Below are 25000 nucleotides of genomic sequence, written 5' to 3'. Positions count from 1 at the left end.
TATGTGTGTATGTATGTGTGTGTGTGTGTGTGTGTGTGTGTGTGTGTGTGTGTGTCAGTGGGGCGAGGTGATGCGAGTCTCTCTCTCTCTCTCTCTCTCTCTCTCTCTCTCTCTCTCTCTCTCTCTCTCTCTCTCTCTCTCTCTCTCTCTCTTTAAATGCCATTCCTGGATAAGGTAAAAAAAAATATAAATAAACAATCAAGCCATTTCCGTTAGAGAGAGAGAGAGAGAGAGAGAGAGAGAGAGAGAGAGAGAGAGAGAGAGAGAGAGAGAGAGAGAGAGAGAGAGAGAGAGAGAGAGAGAGAGAGAGAGAGAGAGAGAGAGAGAGAGAGAAAGGTGCATTTTCTCTCCTTGATCTAACCTTTGAATGAAGTTATGGAAGGTAGTCTCTCTCTCTCTCTCTCTCTCTCTCTCTCTCTCTCTCTCTCTCTCTCTCTCTCTCTGGTTGTCACGTGACCTGATAATCTGTCCTATTTTGAGTCGACCCCAAATACGCAGCGAAAATCATAATAATAATAATAATAATAATAATAATAATAATAATAATAATAATGAGAGGAGGAGGAGGAGGAGGAGGAGGAAGATGAAGAAAACGATAATGAAGAAGAAAAAGAAGATTGAAGAAGAAGAAGAATGAAGAAGATGAAGAGGAAGAAGAAGAAGAGTAGGAGGAAAAAGACGAAGAAGAGGAGGAGAAAGAAGATTGAAGAAGAAGAAGAGGAGGAGGAGGAAGAACTGTACTACTACTACTACTACTACTACTACTACTACTACTACTACTACCAATACTACTACCAATACTACTACTAATACTACTACTACTACTTCAGAAAATAAAGAAATATATAGAAAAATAGAGAGAGAGAGAGAGAGAGAGAGAGAGAGAGAGAGAGAGAGAGAGAGAGAGAGAGAGAGAGAGAGGGGAATGGGTATATTCTCTCTCTATCTTGGCAACACACTCATTACGAAACCACCTCTCTCTCTCTCTCTCTCTCTCTCTCTCTCTCTCTCTCTCTCTGTCTCTCTCTCTCCTTTACATAAGTCTTCCATCTGTCCTCATTTCCTCCTTCTTCTCCTCCTCCTCCTCCTCTTCTTCCTCTTCTCCTTCTCCTCTTCCTTCCCTTCCTGTTCTCTCCCTCCTCCACCCAATTCTCTCTTTATTCCCCTCTTCCTCCTTCTCCTCCTCCTCCTTCTTCACTTTCAATTCCCTTCTCCTCCTCCTCCTCCTCCTTCTCCTTCACCTCCAATTCCCTTCTCCTCCTTTCTCATTTCTCCCCCTCTCTCCTCCTCCTCCTCCAATTTCCTTCTCCTCCTTTCTCCTCCTCCTCCTCCTCCTTCATCAACATCTCTTCCATTCAATATTTCGTTATCTTCACTAATCGCCAATTGTTCCCCTTCTTCTTCTTTCCCTCTTCCTCCTCCTCCTCTTCCCTCTTCATCTTCCTCAGTTCCTTCTTCTCCTCCCTTTTATTTTTCCTCCATTTCTTGTGTTCTTTTCCTTCTTTTCCTTCATCCTTTAATGCCCTCTCCTCCTTCTTCTTTTCCTCCCCCATTCTCATTTCTTTCCCTCTCCTTATCTTCTCCTTCCTCCTCCTAAATTTCCCTCCAATACAAGTTAATCACAGCATTGAAAACCACATAGCACTCTCTTGTCACCTACCCTAACACACCATCTCTCTCTCTCTCTCTCTCTCTCTCTCCCCAGCTGTTCACAAGATAGTTTAATAATAATAATAACAATAATATCTCTCACACATGCATTTATATATAAGATTCAGGTCGACCTAATACTGGTTTAGTCCGCGCCCAAGTCAGTCACTGTTTTTTGTTGGCAGTGAGTGACGTCTCTTGGTGAAGGAGAGCTTGGGATATGTCGTAGGCGAAGATCAGTTTAGAAGAAGCAGTTTCCTGTACTGTCCCAATCCCTTATGCAAGAGTTAACCAGCATCTTCATTCTTTCATCCCTTTTGCTAATAAACTCTTGATATCCTTCCCACATTGGTATTTCCTCCTTCTTATGGCTTTCTGCCCTTCCCCATCCTTATACTGTCCCAATCCTTTATGCAAGAGTTAACCAGCATCTTCACTCTTTCATCCCTATACTGTCCTAATCCCTTTTGCAAGAGTTAACCAGCATCTTCACTCTTTCATCCCTATACTGTCCTAATCCCATATGCAAGAGTTAACCAGCATTTTCATTCTTTCATCCCTATACTGTCCCAATCCTTTATGCAAGAGTTAACCAGCATCGTCACTCTTTCATCCCTATACTGTCCCAATCCTTTATGCAAGAGTTAACCAGCATTTTCACTCTTTCAACCCTATACTGTCCTAATCCCTTATGCAAGAGTTAACCAGCATTGTCACTCTTTCATCCCTATACTGTCCTAATCCCTTATGCAAGAGTTAACCAGAACCTTCATTCTTTCATCCCTATACTGTCCTAATCCCTAATGCAAGAGTTAACCAGCATCTTCACTCTTTCATCCCTATACTGTCCTAATCCCTTTTGCAAGAGTTAACCAGCATCTTCACTCTTTCATCCCTATACTGTCCTAATCCCTTATGCAAGAGTTAACCAGCATCTTCACTCTTTCATCCCTGTACTGTTCTAATCCCTTATGCAAGAGTTAACCAGAACCTTCACTCTTTCATCCTTATACTGTCCTAATCCCTTATGCAAGAGTTAACCAGCATCGTCACTCTTTCCCTTCCCTTCCTTTCTAATGATCTTTCCTTCCTTCCCTTTATGAGAGAGAGACTTTCCACACTCAACAAAGCTAACAAGGGCCCTTCAACACACCTAGTAAGCTCTCCTCCCCTTATGCTGCTCCCCTGACAGACAGTAGAGCTTGACATACCTTGTTAGTTTGGCGCCGATGGCCTCCCTGAACTCCTTGCGGTCGTTCTCGCTCTGCACGGGAATGATGTTGCGGTCGATGAGGTCCTGCTTGTTGGGGCGGCATTTCAACTTCTGCGCCAGGCTGTCACGACGCGCCACCTTGTTCACTAGACGGTCTGGGGGGGGAACAGGGGAAGGGGCGACACAGGGGACAGGGAGGGAGAGAAAGGGAGAAGATTAGATTTCGTTGGAGTGAGAGGTGAAGTTCTGCGTGCGTCTGGTGTGTGGTTTAGTAAGGGAGAGAAATGTCAGTGTTTTAGGATGTATTTTATTTGATGTTTCTTGAGGTTCTGTTTCTAGGGGTGTTTAGGACTGGAAATGAGGTTCTGTTATGGTTCCTTGGGGCTGATTTCTGGGACGTTACTATTTCTTTGGGTCTGTTTTGGGGATCTGGGGATAAGTCGAGATTGGGCTGTTTAGGGGCTGGGGATGAGTGAATGCTGGGCTGTTTGGGGTCTGGAGATGTGTGAATGGTGGGTTGTTTGGGGGCTGGGGATGAGTGAGTGCTGGACTGTTTGGGGCCTGGAGGTCAGTGAATGCAGGGCTGTTTGGGGCCTGGAGGTCAGTGAATGCAGGGCTGTTTGGGGGCTGGAGGTCAGTGAATGCAGGGCTGTTTGGGGGCTGGAGGTCAGTGAATGTGGGTCTGTTTTAGGATAGTTTCTGTGTTTTGTACTGAGACTGGGGATGAGGGTCTGTTGTGGGCTGAAAATGAGGGTGACCGTCAGGCTGGGAATATCTATACAGTTACGTTGGGGATGAAAGTGAGGGATGAAAGTGAGTGAGAGGTGAAGTTGTGTGTTTAGTGAGGGAAGGGAATGAGTGTTTCTGGCTGTTGTCTGTGACGTTACAATTGTTTTGGGGTATTCTGGCATGTCTTGTGGGGCAGGAATGTGTGTTTTTACGGTGCTGGACTGTTCTGTTTATAAGGATGGCAGTGTAGTGATCTGCCTGATGTGGAGAGCCTCACACACTCCACCAATGGGTCACCTCCTTGGCAGACTGGTTAAGGAGCGGTCGGGAAACAGTGAGTGTCAACCGCAGCATTTTGGACTGGCAGTGTATGTGTGTGTGTGTGTGTGTGTGTGTGTGTGTTGGGCTGGCAATGTTTGTGGTGGGCTAATATATTACATTTGTGCAAGTTATTATCTACCATGCCTATGAAAACAAGCCAAATAATAATAATAATAATAATAATAATAATAGCAATAATAATAGTAATAGTCAAGATTATTATTATTATTACTACTATTGCAATGGACCATATTAGTTATACAGGCAGCACCAAATGTGGTCACTTAACTCCAAGCTGAATTTTCCATAGAGTTCAAGTTATGGAGTAGAGTGCGTGTGAGGCTGTCTCCGGGATACACAGCCATGGTGCCACTGTCGCCCCAAGCCGATGATTGCACGCACTTCACTCCTGCTCGATTTCAGTTTTTCTCCATGTCAAATAGTTGGGTCAGGTATTCAGGAAGGAGTTCGTTTTCTTTTTTACAACAAAGGAGACAGCTCAAGGGCACAAAAAAAAGAAAAAAAGAAAACAATAATAAAAAAAAAGCCCGCTACTCGCTGCTCCCAAGTAAAGTGCGTGCAGGCGTTGGTTTGGAGTGGTGGCGGAACCAAGGCCCTGTATCCTGGAGGCAGCCTCGGACGCACTCTAGTACAGAACCTGAATTATACGGAAAGTACTGCGTTGAGAGTTCACCGAGTGGCCACGGGTTGCGCTGCCTGTACAGTCCCTCCTCAAATAGTACAGTTTCCAATAGTTCAGTTTTGTTTTTATGTGGATTTTCTAAGAAGATTTTTTAGGATTTTTAAATTTCCCGACAAGCAAGAAATTTTAAAATCCTAAAAGACCTTCTACGACAATCCGTATAAAATTAAAACCAAAGTATTGGGAACCGTACTATTGGAGGGACGGCTGTATAACCAATGTGGTCCATGACATTTATATTTAAGCAAAAAATATTCAAAAGGAGCGAATGCATTCCTCTCTCTCTTTCTCTCTCTCGCACATAAGCAAGAAAGCAATGACAACAACAACAACAACAACAACAACAACAATATTAATACTTGCCGAAGAACAGGAGGGAGGAGGAGGAGGAGGAGGAGGAATGGAGGAGGAGGAGGAGGAAGGGAGGAGGAGGAGGGAGGGAAGAAAAGGGTTATTAGTAAACATATAGGTACACACACACACACACACACACACACACACACACACACACACACACACATATAGAGGGTGTGTAAGTATTTGATATTAAGATACACACATAATACTAATACTAATAATAACAATAATATTTCACAGCGAGGAGCCGCCAGTACTTAGATTAGAGGTAAGGGTGGTTTTGGGGGGGGGGGGAGGTCAGCTCAGCAAGGGGGGGAGGATGGGGATGAGGGGGAGGGAGGAGGAGGAGGAGGAGGATGTGACATATAACATAGTAATAATATTTATAATAGTAGTAATAATAATAATAAGTAATATTGTTATCTCCACTAGGCAATGTGAGGAAATCAAGGGAAATGAGACAGGGTGAGAAGTGGAGAGATGAGGAGGGAGGTGGAAGAGTGGAGAGGAAGGAATAATGGAGAGGTTTACGGTCACAAACGCCATTTATCATGGGAATGTTGTGCCATGACGGCCAGAGGTCAAACCCATCAGGCCGGCCACAGCTGTACGAAGGCGCCCTGGTTCAGAGCCATGAGTGGGCCCTGTACAGGAGGGAAGCAAGGCCCCGGTGAAGGGCAGGCGGTTAAGGAAGTTGGTGCGGGGAAGAAGTTGAGGCGGACGAGCACCCGAGAGCCGGAGGTGCTGATAGACCCTGACAGTGTGAGTTCTGTTGAAGTGTTCTGTTCTTATGTGTTATTATAGTGCTCCACGTGTTGTACTTGTATGTGTGTCAGGCAGCCGGACACCTGACAGTCTGTTATAATGTGTTGTACTGATCCATGTGTTGTCTTTTGTATGTACGTGATTGGACGGCAATCAGTTATCACTGATGTATATGTGCAATGATGAGGATAGTTAACAATGGATGATTCTCAGAGAGTGATGGTTACATGGACTTCACTCTGACAGGTTTGACTGACAGGACCAAAGACCACATCAGCCAGACGGGTCTTTCCTTAGCCATCAACTGACTGCCCCGCCGGGCGGTTACATAAATTGCTAACAATTTATGAACCTGCCTCTTGCCCATAAATACATTAATAAATAAATGAATCAATAAATGAACCATCTTGCACACCTCCAGGCCACGGGCATGTACACACGTCTGGGGCACAGGTGCACTCTCATGCCAGTGGCGTCATTTTGTGGCTGAGCACAACCGCCTCCAGTGGTGTGGCTGTGACCTCACGCCAGGCACACACAAAGGAAGTTTCCGCCACCTTGGCGCAGCAGTCAGGCGCTTCCTCTCACCAAAGTGAAATCCAAACCTTTGACGCGCTGTGTTGCAGCCGTGCAGCGCCAGATAATGGACACATTTTACCGCGCCAAACTCAACCTAAATGTGCACCACAGAGGACGTGAAATTAAATTTATCTCATTTTGTCTTCTGGGCAGTGCACAAGCTAACAGTCGTCTACTTATAAAGTCCACCACAAGAAAAGTTGTTCAAAACAAAATTCTTTTGAACAAAAATATAAGCAAAAACAAATAACAGGTGTGCACTCCCTCCCCTGCCTTGGGCCGGGGCGGGACGGGGCGGGGCGGGAAACACACCAGGGAAAAACAGAAAATAAAGTAGAGAAAAAGATGACGGAGAAAACGGAGGGACAAAAAAATAAAATAAAGAGATCACCAACTCCACAAAGGGAGAAAGCCCAGCCCTCATCATCCTCACCGTCGTCCTCGTCGTCGTCGTCCCTGTAGAGGATGGGCGAGTCATCATCATCGTCATCATCGTGCAGGGCGGCAGCGGAGTTTGGCAGCACCGTGTTGGGGGGGAGGTAGGAGAACGGGGCGCTGTTCTCCTTGTTCTCCCCGCCCCCCTTATCCCCGCCCCCGTCACCGCTGCCCCCGCCCCGACTGTACGAGAACCGGATGGGCTTGGTGCTGTAGAAGGGGAAGATGGGGGGGAAGAGTGGGGATTAGTACTGGGGAGTGGTGGTGGGGATGGTGTGTGTGTGTGTGTGTGTGTGTGTGTGTGTGTGTGTGTGTGTGTGTGTGTTGTGGTGGGGAGGAGTAAGTTGGGGAGGAGAGTGGGGAGGAAGGGAGGAGGAGGAAGGAATGGGGAAGAGGAGGGGGCAGTGGGGAGGAAAGAGGAGGAGGTTGGGGAGGAGGAGGAGGGGGAGGAGAGGGAAGAGGAGGTTGTGTGGAGGTATGTATGTATGTATGTATGTGTATATATATGTAATAATAATAATAATAATAATAATAGTCAAATTACCTTCAATAGCTAATAATTAAACTCTTCAAATGATGGCAAATTGGACTGATTACATATTTATAATCACTAGTAATAATAATAATAACAATAATAATAATAATATAATGATAATAATAATAGTCTCTCTTCTTCATTAGGAATTTACTTTAACCTAATTATCTCTTAACACTCCCATCAATTAACAAACATAATAATAATAATAATAATAATAATAATAGTAACAATAACAATAATAATAATAGTCATCCCTCAAATAGTACAGTTTCCAATAGTTCAGGTTTTATGTGGATTTTCTAAGAAGATTTTTTAGGATTTTTAAATTTCCCGACGAGGTAGAAATTTAAAAACCCTACAAGACCTTCTACAACAATCAGTATAAAACCAAAACCGGACTATTGAAAACCTTACTATTTGAGGGCCGACTGAAGTAACAACATCCCTGGTGCTGGGAGTCTTATGGTTATGTCCTTGACTGGGTAGGGTCAGGCCGTTATCTTAGGGCAGACACAGGCTTGCAGGGCATTGGGAACATTAGAAAAGGGGGGGTGGGGGGGGGGGGATTGGGGGGAGCAGGCACAGCTGGGCAGGTAATTAAAAAAGTTAACTCTGGTGGCCGTTAATCACTTCCAATGTTATAAATGTGCAGCAAGTTATCCATAAAATGCTAATGTTTGTGCTTTGATGGGGGGGAGGAAGGGAGGGGGGGGTTGATGGGGGGGAGGGAGGGGAGAGGGGGAGTAGGGGGGCAGTGTTCCCTTCACTAGTAAACACTTTTAATGGGTGAAAAAAAAAATATATATCATTATACATATTTTTTTCATCCTTAATTTTCCCTTTTTTTTCTTTATCCTCTGAAGTCATGCGTACACAGAGGGAGGAAGGGGGGAGGGGGGGAGGGGGGGGTTATGTGTCCACGATGCGTACACACAAACGTACATACAGACATCAACGTGCACAGGCAGGGGAAGGGACACGTACACAAACACACACATGTACACATACACATACACAGACGCACATGCTGGTAGTTTCGTAAGAGTTATACATGCATTGCGCATACACAGACACACACACACATACGTACATACATACACAGGACAGCAGTAGTAGTAGTAGCCATTAAAAAACGCACATGAAATACACATACACACACACGCACACATGCACAGATTTTATGTATGTACACAAAAGTCTGTGTGTGTGCGTATGTGTATGTGTGTGTTTATGTGCGTATGTTCGTACGTACATGACTGACTGACTGACTGGGGGGTTTAATCATGCAAAAAAAAGAGAGAGAGAGAGAGAGAGAGAGAGAGAGAGAGAGAGAGAGAGAGAGAGAGAGAGAGAGAGAGAGAATAACTATTAGAAGAAGGAGGAGGGTGAAGGGGGGTAAGGAGGGGAGGGATGAAGAGGAGGAGGTGCCAATACATAGAGGAAGAAGGCAGAAGGAAGGAAGGAAGGAAGGAAGGAAGGAAGGAAGGAAGGAAGGAAGGAGAGGATTAAGTATTAGATAGAAAAAAGAAAGGTGTAAGAAAGAGGGGGGAAGGGGGGCAGGCCAGGTGAAGAAAGGGGAGGGGCAAAGGCAGGGACAAACAGGTGACCCCAATGAGGGGGTGGGGGGTGGGCAGAGACAAGGGGGGGGGACAGACCAGGGTTGGGAAAATATTGATAATTTTTAGAAAAATTTCAATCAACTTTGTGATTTTTCGTCTTTATCAAGTTTTTTTTTAAAGTAAACAAGATAAAAATAAATTTAGGAAAATATCCCTCTGATTTACACAATAGTATTTTTACAGCAATTAAAATGACCTGAGTCTCAACAATAACCCAATGAACACTCTCAAGTGTCCATCAGTGAGTGCCGGGGACCAGACCCCCAGCCCTGTGGCCAGGCCAGCACACCCCTGCCAGGAGGCTCAGGGCTGCTCCCACCACACAATGCTGGACATGTGGACTGTTCAAAGTGAGTACTGTCAGAAAACTTGTCAAAATAACCCTTGGCAGAGGGACCAGACAGAGACAGAGAGAGGGGGTGTGTGGGGGTGTCAACAGAAGTGTGTGTGTGTGAGGGAGGAGGAGGATGCGGAGGAGGATGCGGAGGAGGAGGCTTAACGAGCACCTTGGCAAGCACAGAACACCTGGTGGCCATTACCTGAACCTTATCCTAGGTGGGCGGAGGGGGAGGCGCCTTGGGGAGAGGGGAGAACCGGGTTACTGGGGGGCTGGCGGGGAGGGGAAGAGGGAGGAGGGGAGGTGGTGATGGTGGTGGTGAGGGATGGAAGATGGAGGAGGAAGACATGATCAGGAGGGGGAGGAGGAAGAGGAGGAAGAGGAGATGACCAGGATGAGGAGGAGGGGTCAAAGCCTTATCAGCCCATTAAGTTCATCAATGGGGGAATTAATGGGAAAAAAATACCACTAATAATAGTAATGGGCTCTAATGGGGAAGTAATAGTTAACAGGGTAAGCATAAGGGTGAATGAAGGGCTGATGAGGGCATTAATATATAGAAATGTTGAGAAAATACTGAAGTAGAGGCCGGCCGCCACTCTGACCTAGTGACCTGATAATGACCACTGCGACCCAGCCACCACCTCCTGACCACACGGGCGGCCAGGCACCTGTTGGACCGAATAGCTGTGTGGTCCAGGTGTGTCCAGACAGGTGCCATGGTAAGATTCACACCCTGACCTCATACATCGAGTCAGGTCACGATGCCCACCCAGCACTGACCACCGCCTGACAGAGCAGTGCCGTGGCGACTAAGCCTGATGGGCGAGTCTCCCATAACTCCCTCTGCCAGTGGGGTGACTCTTTGGTTGACTGGTTAACCCGATACCAGCGAGGATCACGTTTCTTAATGGTCCCTCCAAGCAAGAAAAATGAGAAAAATCACCCCTCACATAAACCATTTCATAATTTATATCAAAGCATTTGTGACCAGATTATGTATCATCTATTTTGGGGGGTTTATTTCATGGCACAAATTTGGCCCGTCGCTGCTACACGGTAAAGCCACAAATTTGGCCCGTTGCTGCTACACGGTAAAGCCACAAATTTGGCCTGTCGCTGCTACATGGTAAAGCCACAAATTTGGCCCGTCGCTGCTATACGGTAAAGCCACAAATTTGGCCCGTCGCTGCTACACAGAAAAACCACAAATTTGGCCCGTCGCTGCTACATGGTAAAGCCACAAATTTGACGCGTCGCTGCTACTGGGTTAAGGGGTGGCTCTCCTGTCTTGCTGGTCGCGGTTTTGATCCCCGGAGCAAGCAAAACTTTTCCTTGTCTGGATTAATTTCTCGTGCGTTTCGTAACATGCAGAGGCCGTGTGGGAGCATAGTAAAGATTAAATTCTGGCATTTCAACAGGATGTGTACTGGTGGCCGGACGTTGGTGACCAGTAGGCAACACGTCCTGTCACAGTGAGGACAGCCACCTCCCGTAACGACCCGTAGTAACAAGGCCATGTGTTGGTATGCCGTCCAGCCCACCAGAGGTCACCGCACAAGTTGCCGTGTGGGGTGACTCTCCACTACCTGACCGTAACCGTATAGCGTCTACTTGCCACCCGGTTGCCGTTTACCAGCTAACGGTCGTATGTCTTAAAGTCCAACCAAATTGTTGAGTCTGTTTGGGTGGAGGCTCCAGGGGGTCCATTCCTCCCCTCTGCTTCGCCACACAGACCCAACACCTATTCTTTCCTATCATTTTCTTTTCTTTACAACAAAGGAGACAGCTCAAGGGCACAAAAAACGAAAACAATAATAAAAAAAGCCCGCTACTCGCTGCTCCCAAAAAAGAGAATCAAGAGGTGGCCGAAAGACAGGTCAGTTTGTAACCTTTACCTTACATATGAGAGGAAGAGATAGGTGTTTGGACTGTGGCAGAGCGGAAGGGAGGAAATCGACCCCCACGGAAGCCAACGCCCAAACGGACTCGACAATTTGGTTTCACTGTAGGTCATATGTCATCTTTCCGGTGGTACAGTGGGTGGGGGCACATGACCATCCCACACCCACCCATGTGCGTTATTAGGTGGTGAGGTCAGAGAGGCTGGCCGGGGCTGACTGGGCTGAGCAATGGGAGTGGGTGACCCATAAGAAGGTAAAGACCGGGAGAAAAACTGGGAACCGGGGGACACATAGATATATAAATGGGTGAAGTAATGGGGGATATAATGGGTGATGGGGGTGAATGGGTAGGGGAGACAAGGGTAATGGGTATAGAAGGGACAAATCCGTATCTATATAAATGGGGAAGTAATAGTATAAGTTAATGGGGGTTGTAACAGGTAATATAATGGGGGAGAAATGGTTAATGGGGTGTTGTATACCTTACTCTGGCCCTCCTTATTGTGTGGGGCAGGAGTCTAAGGGGGAAAGGACATTAGATTCTGTGTGCGTGTGTGTGCGTGTATATGTGTGTGTGTGCGTTCTAATGGGTTAACAGCACACACATACACACACACACACGCACGCACACACACGCACACACACACACACACACACTTATACATGTAATATTAAAGTAATTTGTTTTGTTATATATATTAATATCACAACAATCTTCTTCTACTGCGACTAAATATATGTGTTAATGACTAGATTAATATTAATAGATAGATAGACAGATAGATAGATAGACACATTTCACACACACACACACACACACACACACACACACACACACAAACACTCTATTCAGTTATCCCAATTTTCTCCTCCTCTCCTTTCCCTTCCCTTCCCTTCCCTTCCTTTCACACATCCATCACCCCTCCCTTCCTTCTTTCCCTTCTCTTCCCTTCACTGTTAGTTCTTCCTCTTCCATCCCCTTCCCTTCCCATCCCTTCCTTTTCCCTTCACAGCTGTTTGTTTCTCTTCCGTCCCCTTCCCTTCCCTTCTGTACCCTTTCCTGTCCCTTCCTTGCTGTGTGTGCCCCTTCCCTTCCTGCCCCTTCCTTGCTGTGTGTTTCCCTCCCATCCCATCCCCTTCCCTTCCCTTCCCTTGTGTCCCCTTCCTGTCCCTTCCTTGTCATGAGTTCCCCTTCCCTTCCCGTCACCCATACCCGTTCTGTACCTGTTCGAGTCCTGCCTGACGGAGAGTGGCTTGCCGGGAGTATCCGTGGGGGTGCCGGCGGGGGGCGTGGCACCCCCCGCGGAGCCATTAGGGGGTGGCACTCCTCCCTTCTTCTTGAGTGCCGACTTGAGTGGCTTAGCGTCAAGGCGTGGCTCTCTCGCTGGCACCTCCTCCACTTGGGTTGTGTCGTACGGTGCAGCGCCCCCAGAGTAGAACACCACACCATCCTCGCCTCCCTCCTCATCCTCCTCAAGCTCCTCCTCTGCGATGGGGTGAGGGAGATTAGCATGGGGTGACGGTGGGGGAACGTTGGGAGAAGTTAGGGTAGTATTGGGGAGGAGGAGGAGGAGGAGGAGGAGGGAGAGAGTGGGGTTGGTACGAGTGATGAGGAGATAGTTAGAATGGGGGGTGATGGGAGGTGATGGGGAAGAGGAGGAGGAGTGGGGAGGAGGAGAGAAGGGAGTTGGCAAAAGGAAGGAAGGAAGGAAGGGGAGAGTAGGAGGAAGGAAGAGGAGGAGGAGGAGTGGGGAGAAGGAGAGAAGGGAGTTGGCAAAAGGAAGGAAGGAAGGAAGGAAGGAGAAGGAAGGAAGGAAGGAAGGAAGGAAGACGCAGGTGATTGGAGGAGAGAAAGAAGTTAGGAGAAGAAAGGAAGGAAGGAAGGAAGGAAGGAAGGAAGGAAGGAAGAGGCAGGTGATTGGAGGAGAGAATGAAGTTAAGAGAAGGAAGGAAGGAAGGAAGAGGCAGGTGATTGGAGAAGAGAATGAAGATAGGAAGATGAATGAATGAATGAATGAATGAATGAATGAATGAATGAAGAAAGGAAGGAAGGAAGGAAGAGCATGGAGAAGCAGGTGATTGGAGGAAAGAATGAAGTTAAAGGAAGGAAGGAAGGAAGGAAAAATATCAGCAGAGAGAGAAAGAAAAAGAGAGAGAGATAGAGAGAAAAACTGTTTATGACTGGGATGTTGATTCTCTTTTAAATTACTAAAGAGAACAGAGATTTTATGCTAATTGACTCCATTATAAAAAACAACAAAAACAGTGACTTGAAAACTTTGATTCATTAGGATTTTGAGTGAATGGAGATAATGAAAACACACACACACACACACACACACACACAGATAGATAGATAGATAGACAGACAAAGAGACAGACACAGAAACACACACACACACACACAAACACACACACACACACACAGATAGATTGATAGATAGACAGACAGAGAGAGACACACACACACACACACACACACACACACACACACACACACACACAGATAGATAGATACACACACACACACACACACACACACACACACACACACACACACACACACACACAGTAAGAAATACCAACACACGAACACACACCCCCATAGTCACTGGCCGAGAGGTTATGCCCCAGCGCGTTCTGCACCCCCGCCCCGGACGAACCAGTAGGGGGAGGGGGGTGGTAGGGGGGCGGGGGGTGGCTGCGGGGCGCGACCAGGGGGGAGGGGGAGGAGAACATGGGAGGGGGCGGGATGGGCCCAATTTCCGACACGGGGATGGGGGGCTCGGGGAGGTGGGGGACATGGGAGTGGGGGTGGGGGTGGGGGTGGGGGTGGTAATGACCGTCCTCGCCCCTGCCCTCCCCGCCGCCACCTCCCCCTGCCCCCCCGCCGCCCCCCCCTCCGTAGAAGGTGTGGGCATCGCGCTGATGGATGGGGTGCAGGCCAGCCGGGATCTCCGAGGGCAGGACTTGCACCCCGCCCATGCCCAGCCCCCCTCCGTCGCAGCCTGGAATGGGGGGAAACGGGGTGAGACGGGGCACACGTGGACATAGGCGCGCACATACACACACACACACACACACACACACAGGCACACGTAAATGTAAACATGGATTTTTTTTTTTTTTTTTTTTTTAATGTTTATATGTGTGTGTGTCTGTGTGTGAGTGTGTGTGTGTGTGTGTTTAGACTCAAGTGTGTTTGACTCTTACACACACACACACACACACACACACACACACAGACACACACACACACACACACAAACACACACACACACACACACACACAATACCAATATCAACAACATCAACAACAACAATAATAATAACAATAATAATAATAATAATAATAATAGTAATTTAGTGTTAGTAATGAATTAGCTTATTTAACACCTGAAAGAAAACAAGATATATCAGTACACACACACACACACACACACACACACACACACACACACAGGGAGACTAGCTAATATATATATCTGAGGTGGTGGTGGTGATGGTGGTGGTGGTTGGGGGGGACGGGGTGGTAGTAGTAGTAGTAGTAGTAGTAGTAGTAGTAGTAGTAGTAGTAGTAGATATAACAGTACTTCAATGGCAGGCACTATAACTATAAGACAATAATAATAATAATAATAATAATAATAATAATAATAATAATAATTGCAATACTAATACTAATAATTATCTATCTAAATATATATGTGCGTTTGTTACGAGAAATTTTGGGGGTGTGGGGGGGTGGAGGGGGGGGCTACACACACACACACACACACACACACACACACACACACACACACACACACACACACACACACACACACACACACACACACACTAAGAACTAGAGAAATACACATATATAAAAAAAAAAAAATAATAGCTATATATATTAAAAAAATCACACCAATAATAATAATAATAATAATAATAATAATAATAATTAATCTTCACAGGACAGACGACGACACGGGCCTGGAGGAGGAGGAGGAGGAGGAAGGGGAGGAGGAGGGAGGAGGAGGAGGGAGGAGGAGGAGGGGAGGAATGTTAGTGGGGAAGGATGGTCATGCAATGGGAGGTAAATTTTGGTCATCAAGTGGAAACACACACACACACACACACACACACACACACACACACACACACACACACACACACACACACACACACACACACACACACACACACACACTCTTCCAATGGTGATGTCAAGTTGTGTACATGTGTTTGCCTTGCTTGTAAAAAAAAAAGAAAAAAAAAATGTAGGCCTATTACTTGGTGTCCTTCAATGCCTCAAAAACTCAATTTCTCCATCTGTCGACTCCACGCAATCTTCCAAACACCTATTCCCTATTCTTACAAACACCTATTTCCTATTCCCTATTCTTCCAAACACCTATCCCCTCTTCTTTGACAACACACAACTATCCCCTTCTTCTACACTAAACATCCTCGGTCTCCCCTATTCACCCCTGTCCCATACCTGTCCCATCTTAATCTTAACTGGGAACTTCATAATGTGTCATCTGCCTCAATGTTGTTTTTCTGCTCACTACTGTTATTAAAATACTGACTGCCTGTGTGCGTGTGTGTGTGTGTGTGAGTCGCTTGAGAACCAAAAGTCTGTACATGCTTGGAGGTGATGGGGGGCGGGGTGATGGGGTGTGGGGGTGATGGGGGGCGGACAAGACTGGCGGCATGCGTGGTGGTGGTGGTGATGACGGCGGGGTGGTGGTGGTGGAGACTCACCCGCCAGGGTACTCCTCGCGGTGGGGGGCCGCCCCGTAGCGTACGTGGGGGGGGCGGGGGTGTAGGGGGGGAGGAAAGCCGAGGGGAAGGATGAGGATGAGGTGTTGGAGGTGGAGGTGTTGGGGGCGGAGGAGGCGGAGGAGGAGGTGGTGGTGGTGGTGTTGGTGGTGTTGGCGGCGGGGGGGAGGTGTTGGGCCTGCATGAAGGGGGTGGGGGCGAAGGTGACGGCGTGGCCCTGGGGGGAGGGCAGGCCGGGGGGCGGGTGGGGGCTGGGGGGGGCGTAGGGGGAGGCCTGCTGGGAGGGGCTGGCCTGGGGGGGGTGCAAGGCGGGGCGCAGGAAGCAGCCCGCCAGGTTGCAGTGGGAGGAGGGGGAGGGGAGGGTGCGGGGGGCCGAGGCGGCGGGGGGGTGGCCGTGGTGGTGTTGGTGGTGGTGGTGGTGGTGGGACGGGGTGGAGGTGGTGGTGGTGGCGGGGGGGTGGTGTGGGGTGAGGGGGGGGCCGGGGGAGGGCTGGTAGTGGTCCCCCGGCACGGAGCTGCTGGGCACACACAGCAGCCAGCGGGCGTGGCGCCCCCCGCACATGGTGGTGCCGCCCCCTCCCCCGCTGCTGCCGCCGCCGCCGCCGCTGCTGGAGGTGGTGGTGGTGGAGGTGGTGGTGGTGGTGGTGGTTATAGTGGTGGTGGAGGTGGTGGTGGAGGTGTTAGTAGCGGGCACAAGGGAGGCGTCAGGCGCCTCGAGGGGGGACGCCGCGCCCTGGGCCGCCCTCCCTTGCCACTTACCCCCCGGCGCCATCAGGCTGGTCGGCCGCTCGGGCCGCTCCGCCGCCGCCGCCGCTGCCGCCGCCGCCGCCGCGCCGCCCACGATGTGGTGGTGGCTGTGGTAGGGCGGGGGGGCGTCGGGGGGGGCGCTGAGGGCAGTGGTGGTGGTGAGCGTGGTGGTGCCCGCCGCCAGGGGGCTGAAGGCCGCGGGGGCGCCGCTCCCCTGCTGCTGCTCGCTGCTGGGCGGCGAGGTCGTCGTCGTCGTCGTCGCCTGAGTGTCGCCGCCGCCGCCCACGCTGCCGTTCACGCCCTCACCCTTGTCCGGGCAGCTCTCTGTGGGGGGAGGGGGGGTCAGGACCAGCGGCACACACACACACACACACACAAACACACCTAACACACACACACACACACACACACACCTAACACACAACAGTACCCAGCGGCCGCCTCGTCACGCCCTAACACATAACACGTGACACACACACACAACGCCCAGGTGAACCGCCGCCACTCTCTGGCCAGGTGAGGGCCAACATAGGAGGTCGCCGGTCCAGTCAACGCCCCCTGGCTTATCTTGGCTTGAGCACCTGACCATTGACAGGCTGGGTGGTAGCAAGCCAAGCCAAACCGACACACGCTAACACACTCACCTATGCGTCACACCAGCGAGGCATTCCCAGCACTGACAACTATCGCACGTTATAAGAAAGGCTACGAAAGCGTCTTAGAGCGAAGTAATACACGTTTAAACATCAAGAAGTCATTGACCTCCACAGAACGTTATTACGAACTCTATGGAAGCGTCTCGGAGTGAACCTATATCCGATTTTTATTTATTTTTTCTCATTTGCACCGAACTGTATTTCCTGTTTAAAATCGGAGGTATTTCAGGACGCGAGGAAAACTGGTTCTATACGTGACGTCCTTCTGTCTACATAACTTCATTACAAATATTTACTTGTCCAATATCACAGGTGTATCTAGACGAGGTAAAATGTGATTATATAAGTGACTTCTGCGTATCTTTTGACATATATATTTACACTTCCTAAAATCGCAGGACGAGTGGGAGACTGTGACTACATACGTGACTTTTGCGAATCCTCCTTACCGATATATATATATTATTTTCTTACCTAATAACGCAGGTGTATTACAACTGTGACTATAGACGTGACTTTTGCGAATCCTTAACCATATATATTTCTTACCTAATAACGCAGGTGTATTAGAACTGTGACTATAGACGTGACTTTTGCGAATTCTTAACCATATATATTTCTTACCTAATAACGCAAGGGATAACTGACTATATACGTGACTTTACCGCGCCTTTCCATAATATATTTCCCGCCTAACATATCTCTCTATACCTGACTTTAGCGAATTTCTACACATATACAAAATTTTCTTCATTAATAGTGCAGAGTTATGAGGGATGTGAGGTGAGTGAGTAAAGCATGAATATAACCTATGAGTCAGATATGTGAGTTTGCGAGTGTGACGTCATAGTTACGAGTGACTTATATGAGGTAGTTACGATAGTTATGAGTGAGTGAGTTATAAGGAATTAATGAGTGACTTATCAATCCATATGACAATTATGAGGGATGTAAGTTCAGTGAGTAAAGCATGAATATAACCTATGAGTCAGATATGTGAGTTTACGAGTGTGATGTCATAGTTACGAGTGACTTATATGAGGTAGTTACGATGGTTATGAGTGAGTTGTGAAGAATTATTGAGTGAGAAATATGAGTGTTATACGAGTGACAGGGAGAGTGGCAGAGTTATCAAGCGGCTCTTAACCAACCAACCAAGGACACGATACATACACGTCATTTGCATAAGTATAGATAGTTACGATAGTCATTTTTTTTATTACAGCAAAAGGAGACAGCACAAGGCCACACACAAAAAGGAAACAATAAAAAAAAGCCCGCTACTCGCTGCTCCTCTAAAGAATGAGTAAATGAGTGAGTTATGAGGATTAATGAATGAGAAATATGAGTGTTTTACGAGTGACAGGCAGAGTTATCCAACGGCTCAACCAACCAACCGAACAAGTGACCAACCAACCAAATACACGATACATACACGTCTTTCTTATACGTATAGACAGAACTACACGTACAGAACAAGACGCAAGGCACTGATGCATATAGGCCCACATTCCATACATTTCAAGACGTACGGCACTGATGCATATAGGCCTACATTCCATACATTTCAAGACGTACGGCACTCATGTATATAAGCCCACATTCCATACATTTCCATACCATACCTTTAACCTATATACATTACCGGCATCATATAGAAAGGTGTGGAATATATATGACCCCTGAATATACATTAGTGACTTACGAGGGTGGATAATCGCTGTTGTTTTAGTAATTTAGTAGAAGAATTAACACTTGAGCGAACGGTAATGACGGCAGGTGTTCATGAAAAGGTTAATTAGGTAGTTAAGAATGTCATTATTACCGAGAGAGAGAGAGAGAGAGAGAGAGAGAGAGAGAGAGAGAGAGAGAGAGAGAGATTTTTTACTTTTCCGTTCAAAATAATAAAAAAAAGTTACGAGAGAGAGAGAGAGAGAGAGAGAGAGAGAGAGAGAGAGAGAGAGAGAGAGAGAGAGAGAGAGAGAGGATTTAACCTTTTCCATTCATAATATATTCGGAAAAAATTGAGAGAGAGAGAGAGAGAGAGAGAGAGAGAGAGAGAGAGAGAGAGAGAGAGAGAGAGAGAATTTTTTCCTTTCCATTCATACTATAACGAAAAAAACTGTGTGTGTGTGTATGTGTGTGTGTGTGTATGTATATGTGTGTATGTGTGTGTGTGCGTGTGTGTGTGTGTGTGTGTGTGTGTACTTACTAGGTCTACACAAACGGTGCAATAGGCGTGGGAAATACACACACACTTCCCATGATGCTAGTCCTCCTCCTCCTCCTCCTCCTCCTCCTCTTCCTCTTCCTCTTCCTCTTCCTCCTCCTCCTCCTCCTCCTCCTCCTCCCTCTTCGACCGGGGTAACGTTATAGTAGAGCATAGTTATTTTTTTCTTTTTTCTTTCTTTTTCTTTTTCTTTCTTTCTTTCACTTTTTCCTTCTTCTTTTTGTCTTTTTCATTATTGTTATTATTATTGTTATTTGTAATGCTTAAAATCACAATTATTATTATTATTATTATTATTATTATTATTACTACTACTACTACTACTACTATCACTACTACTGCTACTATTCCTATTACAACTTCTACCATTAATCTCTCTCTCTCTCTCTCTCTCTCTCTCTCTCTCTCTCTCAAAAAAAAAAAAATATGGCATTTCAGAGACAAAAAGAAAAAGAGAGAGAGAGAGAGAGAGAGAGAGAGAGAGAGAGAGAGAGAGAGAGAGAGAGAGAGAGAGAGAGAGAATAATATGACGTCACATCCTGCATGAGTCAGTCAAGAAGGAATGAGAGAGAGAGAGAGAGAGAGAGAAATTACGTCCTCATTATGCAAGGTCTTAAATCTCTCTCTCTACTACTACTACTACTACTACTATTTTCCACTTTCTATTATTATTTTCAACTATTATTATTATTATTATTATTATTATTATTATTATTATTATTATTATTATTATTTTTCACTCGCTTTTCAAATCCACAAATAAATAAAATAAATAAAATAAATAGATAAATTGATAATATTTTTTTCTTTGCAATCTTAAGCATTATTATTATTATCATTATTATTATTATTATTATTATTATTATTATTTTTCACTCGCTTTTCAAATCCACAAATAAATAAATAAAATAAAATAAATTGATGATAATATTCTTTTGTTTTTGTAATCTTAAGCATTATTATTATTATTATTATTATTATTATTAATATTATCACAACCACCTCCACCACCTCCACCACCACCACACAACACCACTTCTATCCACACACTGCTGAGTTTACCTCCTTCATTCTCTCTCTCTCTCTCTCTCTCTCTCTCTCTCTCTCTCTCTCTCTCTCTCTCTCTCTCTCTCTCTCATTCATGGTTAAGGTTTATGAGTCATCACATCGCGGTACACACACACACACACACACACACACACACACACACACACACACACTGTCAAACCTTCACACCTCAGTACACACACACACACACACACACACACACACACACACACACACACACACACAAACAAACACGCACACAGATTTATTTTGTATTAGTATTAAGAAAAGCAAACACACACACACACACACACACACACACACACACACACACAATAGCAGTACCTTTCAGAGCGCGAGATGGGGAGGAGGGGAAGGAGGTGGGGAGTAAGGGGAGAAGGAGTGGGGAGGAGCGCTGTAGCCTTGGGGAGGAGGAAGGGGAGGAGGGAAGGGGAGGAAGAGTGTAGCCTGGACAACCTTGGGGAGATATTGGGGGGTTGGGGAAGACGTGGAGAGGAGGTTGGGGAAGGAAGTGGGGAGGGGAGGGAAGGACTAAGGCGCTTGGAGGAACGTGGGGAGGGGAGGGGGAGGCGGGAGTAGACTGGGGAGGGGCTATGGGGTTGGGGAAGAAATGGGGATTGGGGTCGTCTTGGGGGAGGAGTAGGAGGATGGGGAGAGTGGGGAGAGGAGACCAAACCATGGAGAAGGGTTGGGGAATGCTGGGGTAGGAATGGGGAGGATGGGGAAGAAGATGGAGGTTGGGGAAGAAAGGGTGGGGATTGGGGTCGCCGTGGGGGTGGGGTAGGAGGGTGAGAAGGAGTGTAAGTAGGGGAGGAGCCATGGGGGTGATGGGGAAGGTAAGGGGAGGGTGGGGAGGAATGAGGGAGGTAAGGGGAGGGTGGGGAGGAATGGAGAAGGCGTGGGGAGGAAGTTGGGGAGGAGTCGATCATGTCTATCTCATCCCACACATCCTTCAGTTCATTCCTCACCTCATCCCACAACTGTTCCCCAACGCTTCTCCTCCCCACGGCCTCCCCTTCAGTTGGGGAGGAGATGGGGAAGGGGGAGGAGGTGGGGATGGAGGAGCTACCCATCACCCTCTCCTCCCCTTTCTTCCCATTCCTACAGCTCTCCCCATCTCCCCTTCCCCTCACTTCCCCAACTGCATAAGATGGGGATTGGTGGGGAAGGGAAGGGGGGAGGGACCGCGTCTGGGCAAGGAGGCGGTTGTGGTATGGGGAAGAGGTGGGGATTGAGGTAGGGGAGGAAGGGGAATATGAGGTAGTGTAGGGAAGGGGGGAGTTGGGGAGAGCATATGGAGGTGGGGAGGAAGGGGAGGAGGGGATGGGGAAAGAAGAGGAGGAAGGGGGAGGGGTGGGGAGGGAGTAATGGGATGGGGAAGAAGTGGGGAATGAAGAGGAGGAGGAAGAGAATGAAGGTGAGGAAGGGGAGGATGGGGAGGAAGGATTAGGGAATGAAGAGGAGGAGGAAGGGGACGAGGAGAGGGGGTAGGAGCCATGGGGAGGGGTGGGGAGGGGATAGTGGCTTGGGGAGGCATTGGGGAGGGCCTCAGCGTAGGGTGCGGGGTTGGGGAAGGGGTCACATGGGGAAGAGAGCCGTCTACGGTAGGTTCCCGGGGTCCCCAAGAGGTGGGATGAGGTCAGGTCACTCCCCACGCCCTCCTTCCCCCCCACTAGGGAGACTCGAACCCTGCGCCGTCCTCCCCGCCTTCCCCACCACGGGCCAGCCAGCGACAGGGATTTCACAGCGTCCAAAAGCGACATCTTGCGCCGGGGCTCGCTAACTCTTGCATTCTTAAGAGTTTCTCCTAAGAGTTACTCCTAAGTCTCTCGGTTCCTAAAATCACTCTTAAGTTCACGGGGGTCTCAGGAATTGCACTTAACTATAGTTCGTTCACTTCAAATTGGTCTCAAGTTTTGTTTCGTAAAAGTTCTCCCACTTAAGTTAGGTTCAAAGACTTTATATTCTTAAAGTTGTTCTTAAATTCACTCTCAAGTTCTGTTTGGTCTTATAAATTACACATAACGGAGTTTCTTTAGGATTTCACAGCGTCCAGGAGCGACATCTTGCGGTGGGAGTGTCTGGTAACTCTTGCATTCTTGAGAGTTCCTCCTAAGAGTTCATCCTAAGTTACTCCTAAGGTGGTTCTGTTCTTAGGAGTGTTCTTACGTAAAAGTCCTTAAGTTAAAAAGTCTCAGTTCTTAGGTTGACACACAATTTCATCTTCCTCTCTCCATAGTATTTTCTTCTTCCTGTTCCTCTTCGTTCAACTCATTTATGTTTCCTGTTCTTCTGTAACTTGTTCATTCTTAAGAGTTAGTCCTAAGAGTTGGTTTTGTGAGTGAGGTCCTAAAAGTTGCTCATAAGTCCTTTTTGTTCAACTCATTTATGTGTCCCTGTTCTTCTATACCTCGAGTTGGTTCTGTGAGTGAGGTCCTAAAATTTGCTCATAAGTTCTCTTTGTTCAACTCATTTCTGTGTCCCTGTTCTTCTATACCTCGTTCATTCTTAAGAGTTGGTTCTGTGAGTGAGGTCCTAAAAGTTGCTCACAAGTCCTTTTTGTTCAACTCATTTCTGTGTCCCTGTTCTTCTATACCTCGTTCATTCTTAAGAGTTGGTTCTGAGTGAGGTCCTAAAATTTGCTCATAAGTTCTCTTTGTTCAACTCATTTCTGTGTCCCTGTTCTTCTATACTTCGTTCATTCTCAAGAGTTGGTTCTGTGAGTGAGGTCCTAAAATTTGTTCATAAGTCCTCTTTGTTCAACTCATTTCTGTGTCCCTGTTCTTCTATACTTCGTTCATTCTTAAGAGTTGGTTCTGTGAGTGAGGTCCTAAAATTTGCTCATAAGTTCTCATTGTTCAACTCATTTCTGTGTCCCTGTTCTTCTATACTTCGTTCATTCTTAAGAGTTGGTTCTGTGAGTGAGGTCCTAAAATTTGCTCATAAGTTCTCTTTGTTCAACTCATTTCTGTGTCCCTGTTCTTCTATACTTCGTTCATTCTTAAGAGTTGGTTCTGTGAGTGAGGTCCTAAAATTTGCTCATAAGTTCTCTTTGTTCAACTCATTTCTGTGTCCCTGTTCTTCTATACCGCGTTCATTCCTAAGAGTTGGTTCTGTGAGTGAGGTCCTAAAATTTGCTCATAAGTTCTCTTTGTTCAACTCATTTCTGTGTCCCTGTTCTTCTATACCGCGTTCATTCTTAAGAGTTGGTTCTGTGAGTGAGGTCCTATAATTTCTCCTAAGTCCAGGATGGTGTTAATAACTTCAAATCGTCTCTGAGTGATGTTGCGTGATTATCCAAAACGTCCCTCGGGTCTTGAAATAGGTCCAATAATTCTATGGTTTCGACTCCCGCCGTTAGTTGACTTTTTCTTCTTATTCAAGTAATTTCTATGTTGTGTTTTATATTAATCATCATCATCTTCAAAATCATTTCGACATCATCATTAATCGTGTATCTCCCAAATTTTCTTTTTACTTAATAATTCTTTTCACTGAACTCTCATTTTCCTTTTTTTCAAGTTTTTTTTAATCAGTTTTTCCGTGAATTAATCTTTCAATCTTTGTCTGTCTTTCAATTTTCCATTTATCCGCTTCTTCCTTATTCCTTTATTTTTTGCTAAGTTCACCCTCAATTCTTCATTATTTTATCCATTTTCCTTCTTTCTTCTTTCATAATTACTGAGGATATTTCTGCTTTTTTATCTTTTTCGTTCAATTCCTCGATCATTCAATCCTTCCTTCCTTCCTCCTTTTCTCTTTCTTTTATCTTTCTTTCTCTCTCTTCCTCTGTTCGTTAATCTTTCACGTTCTCTTTTTGGTCTTTTCGTTCAATTCCCCGGTCATTCAATCCTTCCTTCCTTCCTCCTTTTCTCTCTCTCTCTTCTATCTTTTTTTCTCTCTCTTCCTCTGTTCGTTAATCTTTCACGTTCTCTTTTTGGTATTTTCGTTCAATTCCTCGGTCATTCAATTCTCCTTCCTTCCTTCGATCTTTTTGGTCTTTCGTTCAATTCCTCGGTCATTCAATTCTCCTTCCTTCCTTCTATCTTCCTTTCTTTCTCTCTGTTCCTCTATTCGTTAATCTTTTCCGTTCTCTTTTTGGTCTTTTCGTTCAATTCCTCGGTCATTCAATCCTTCCTTCCTTCCTCCTTTTCTCTCTTCTCTCTTTCTATCTCTCTTCCTCTGTTCGCTAATCTTTTCTTATTCCTCTTCATCAATTATCCTTTTTTTTTTCTATTTCCTCCGTTCGTCATTGTTTTTCCATCGTTCATCTTCTTTCTTTTCCTTTCTTTACTTGTTTTGTCTATATATTACACTTTTTTTTCTCTGCGTCTAAGTTTATAATCCATTCACAATTTCTCTTTTTCTTTCTTTACGTC

General features: G+C 46.5%; 1 protein-coding gene and 2 long non-coding RNA genes across 12 annotated transcripts in view; 1 reads left to right on the top strand and 2 right to left on the bottom strand.

Annotated features, from left to right (window-relative positions):
• The window catches only part of LOC127006388 (phosphatase and actin regulator 4-like), a 101860-nt gene that overhangs the window by 11029 nt on the left and 65831 nt on the right, over positions 1 to 25000 (bottom strand). For 4 of the 8 annotated variants that reach the window (XM_050876338.1, XM_050876337.1, XM_050876341.1 and 1 more), the window contains 6 exons: positions 15903 to 16991; positions 13751 to 14158; positions 12375 to 12636; positions 9449 to 9484; positions 6751 to 6962; positions 2862 to 3018 (listed from right to left, as the gene is read on the bottom strand). In XM_050876338.1, the coding sequence (XP_050732295.1) occupies positions 2862 to 3018; positions 6751 to 6962; positions 9449 to 9484; positions 12375 to 12636; positions 13751 to 14158; positions 15903 to 16991 (2164 nt within the window). The remainder of the gene's footprint in view (positions 1 to 2861; positions 3019 to 6750; positions 6963 to 9448; positions 9485 to 12374; positions 12637 to 13750; positions 14159 to 15902; positions 16992 to 25000) is intronic. The other 4 variants (XM_050876339.1, XM_050876343.1, XM_050876340.1 and 1 more) reach the window with 4 other exon arrangements.
• Positions 21194 to 23689, top strand: LOC127006389 (uncharacterized). Of its 2 annotated transcripts, none has more exons than XR_007759549.1 (3): positions 21194 to 22967; positions 23055 to 23349; positions 23548 to 23689. It is a non-coding gene; the product is annotated as an uncharacterized LOC127006389 (long non-coding RNA). The 2 variants fall into 2 exon arrangements; XR_007759550.1 differs by having other exon boundaries at positions 21195 to 22967; positions 23055 to 23250; positions 23548 to 23678.
• LOC127006390 (uncharacterized) overlaps positions 24613 to 25000 on the bottom strand; it is a 3617-nt gene continuing 3229 nt past the window's right edge. For both annotated transcript variants that reach the window (XR_007759551.1, XR_007759552.1), the window contains exon 2: positions 24613 to 25000. This exon is cut by the window's right edge and continues 38 nt beyond it. This is a non-coding gene — a long non-coding RNA (uncharacterized LOC127006390).

Source organism: Eriocheir sinensis, chromosome 32 (genome assembly GCF_024679095.1).
Source record: "Eriocheir sinensis breed Jianghai 21 chromosome 32, ASM2467909v1, whole genome shotgun sequence".
Lineage (NCBI taxonomy): Eukaryota > Metazoa > Arthropoda > Malacostraca > Decapoda > Varunidae > Eriocheir > Eriocheir sinensis.
This window is presented reverse-complemented; position numbering and strand designations above follow the sequence as displayed.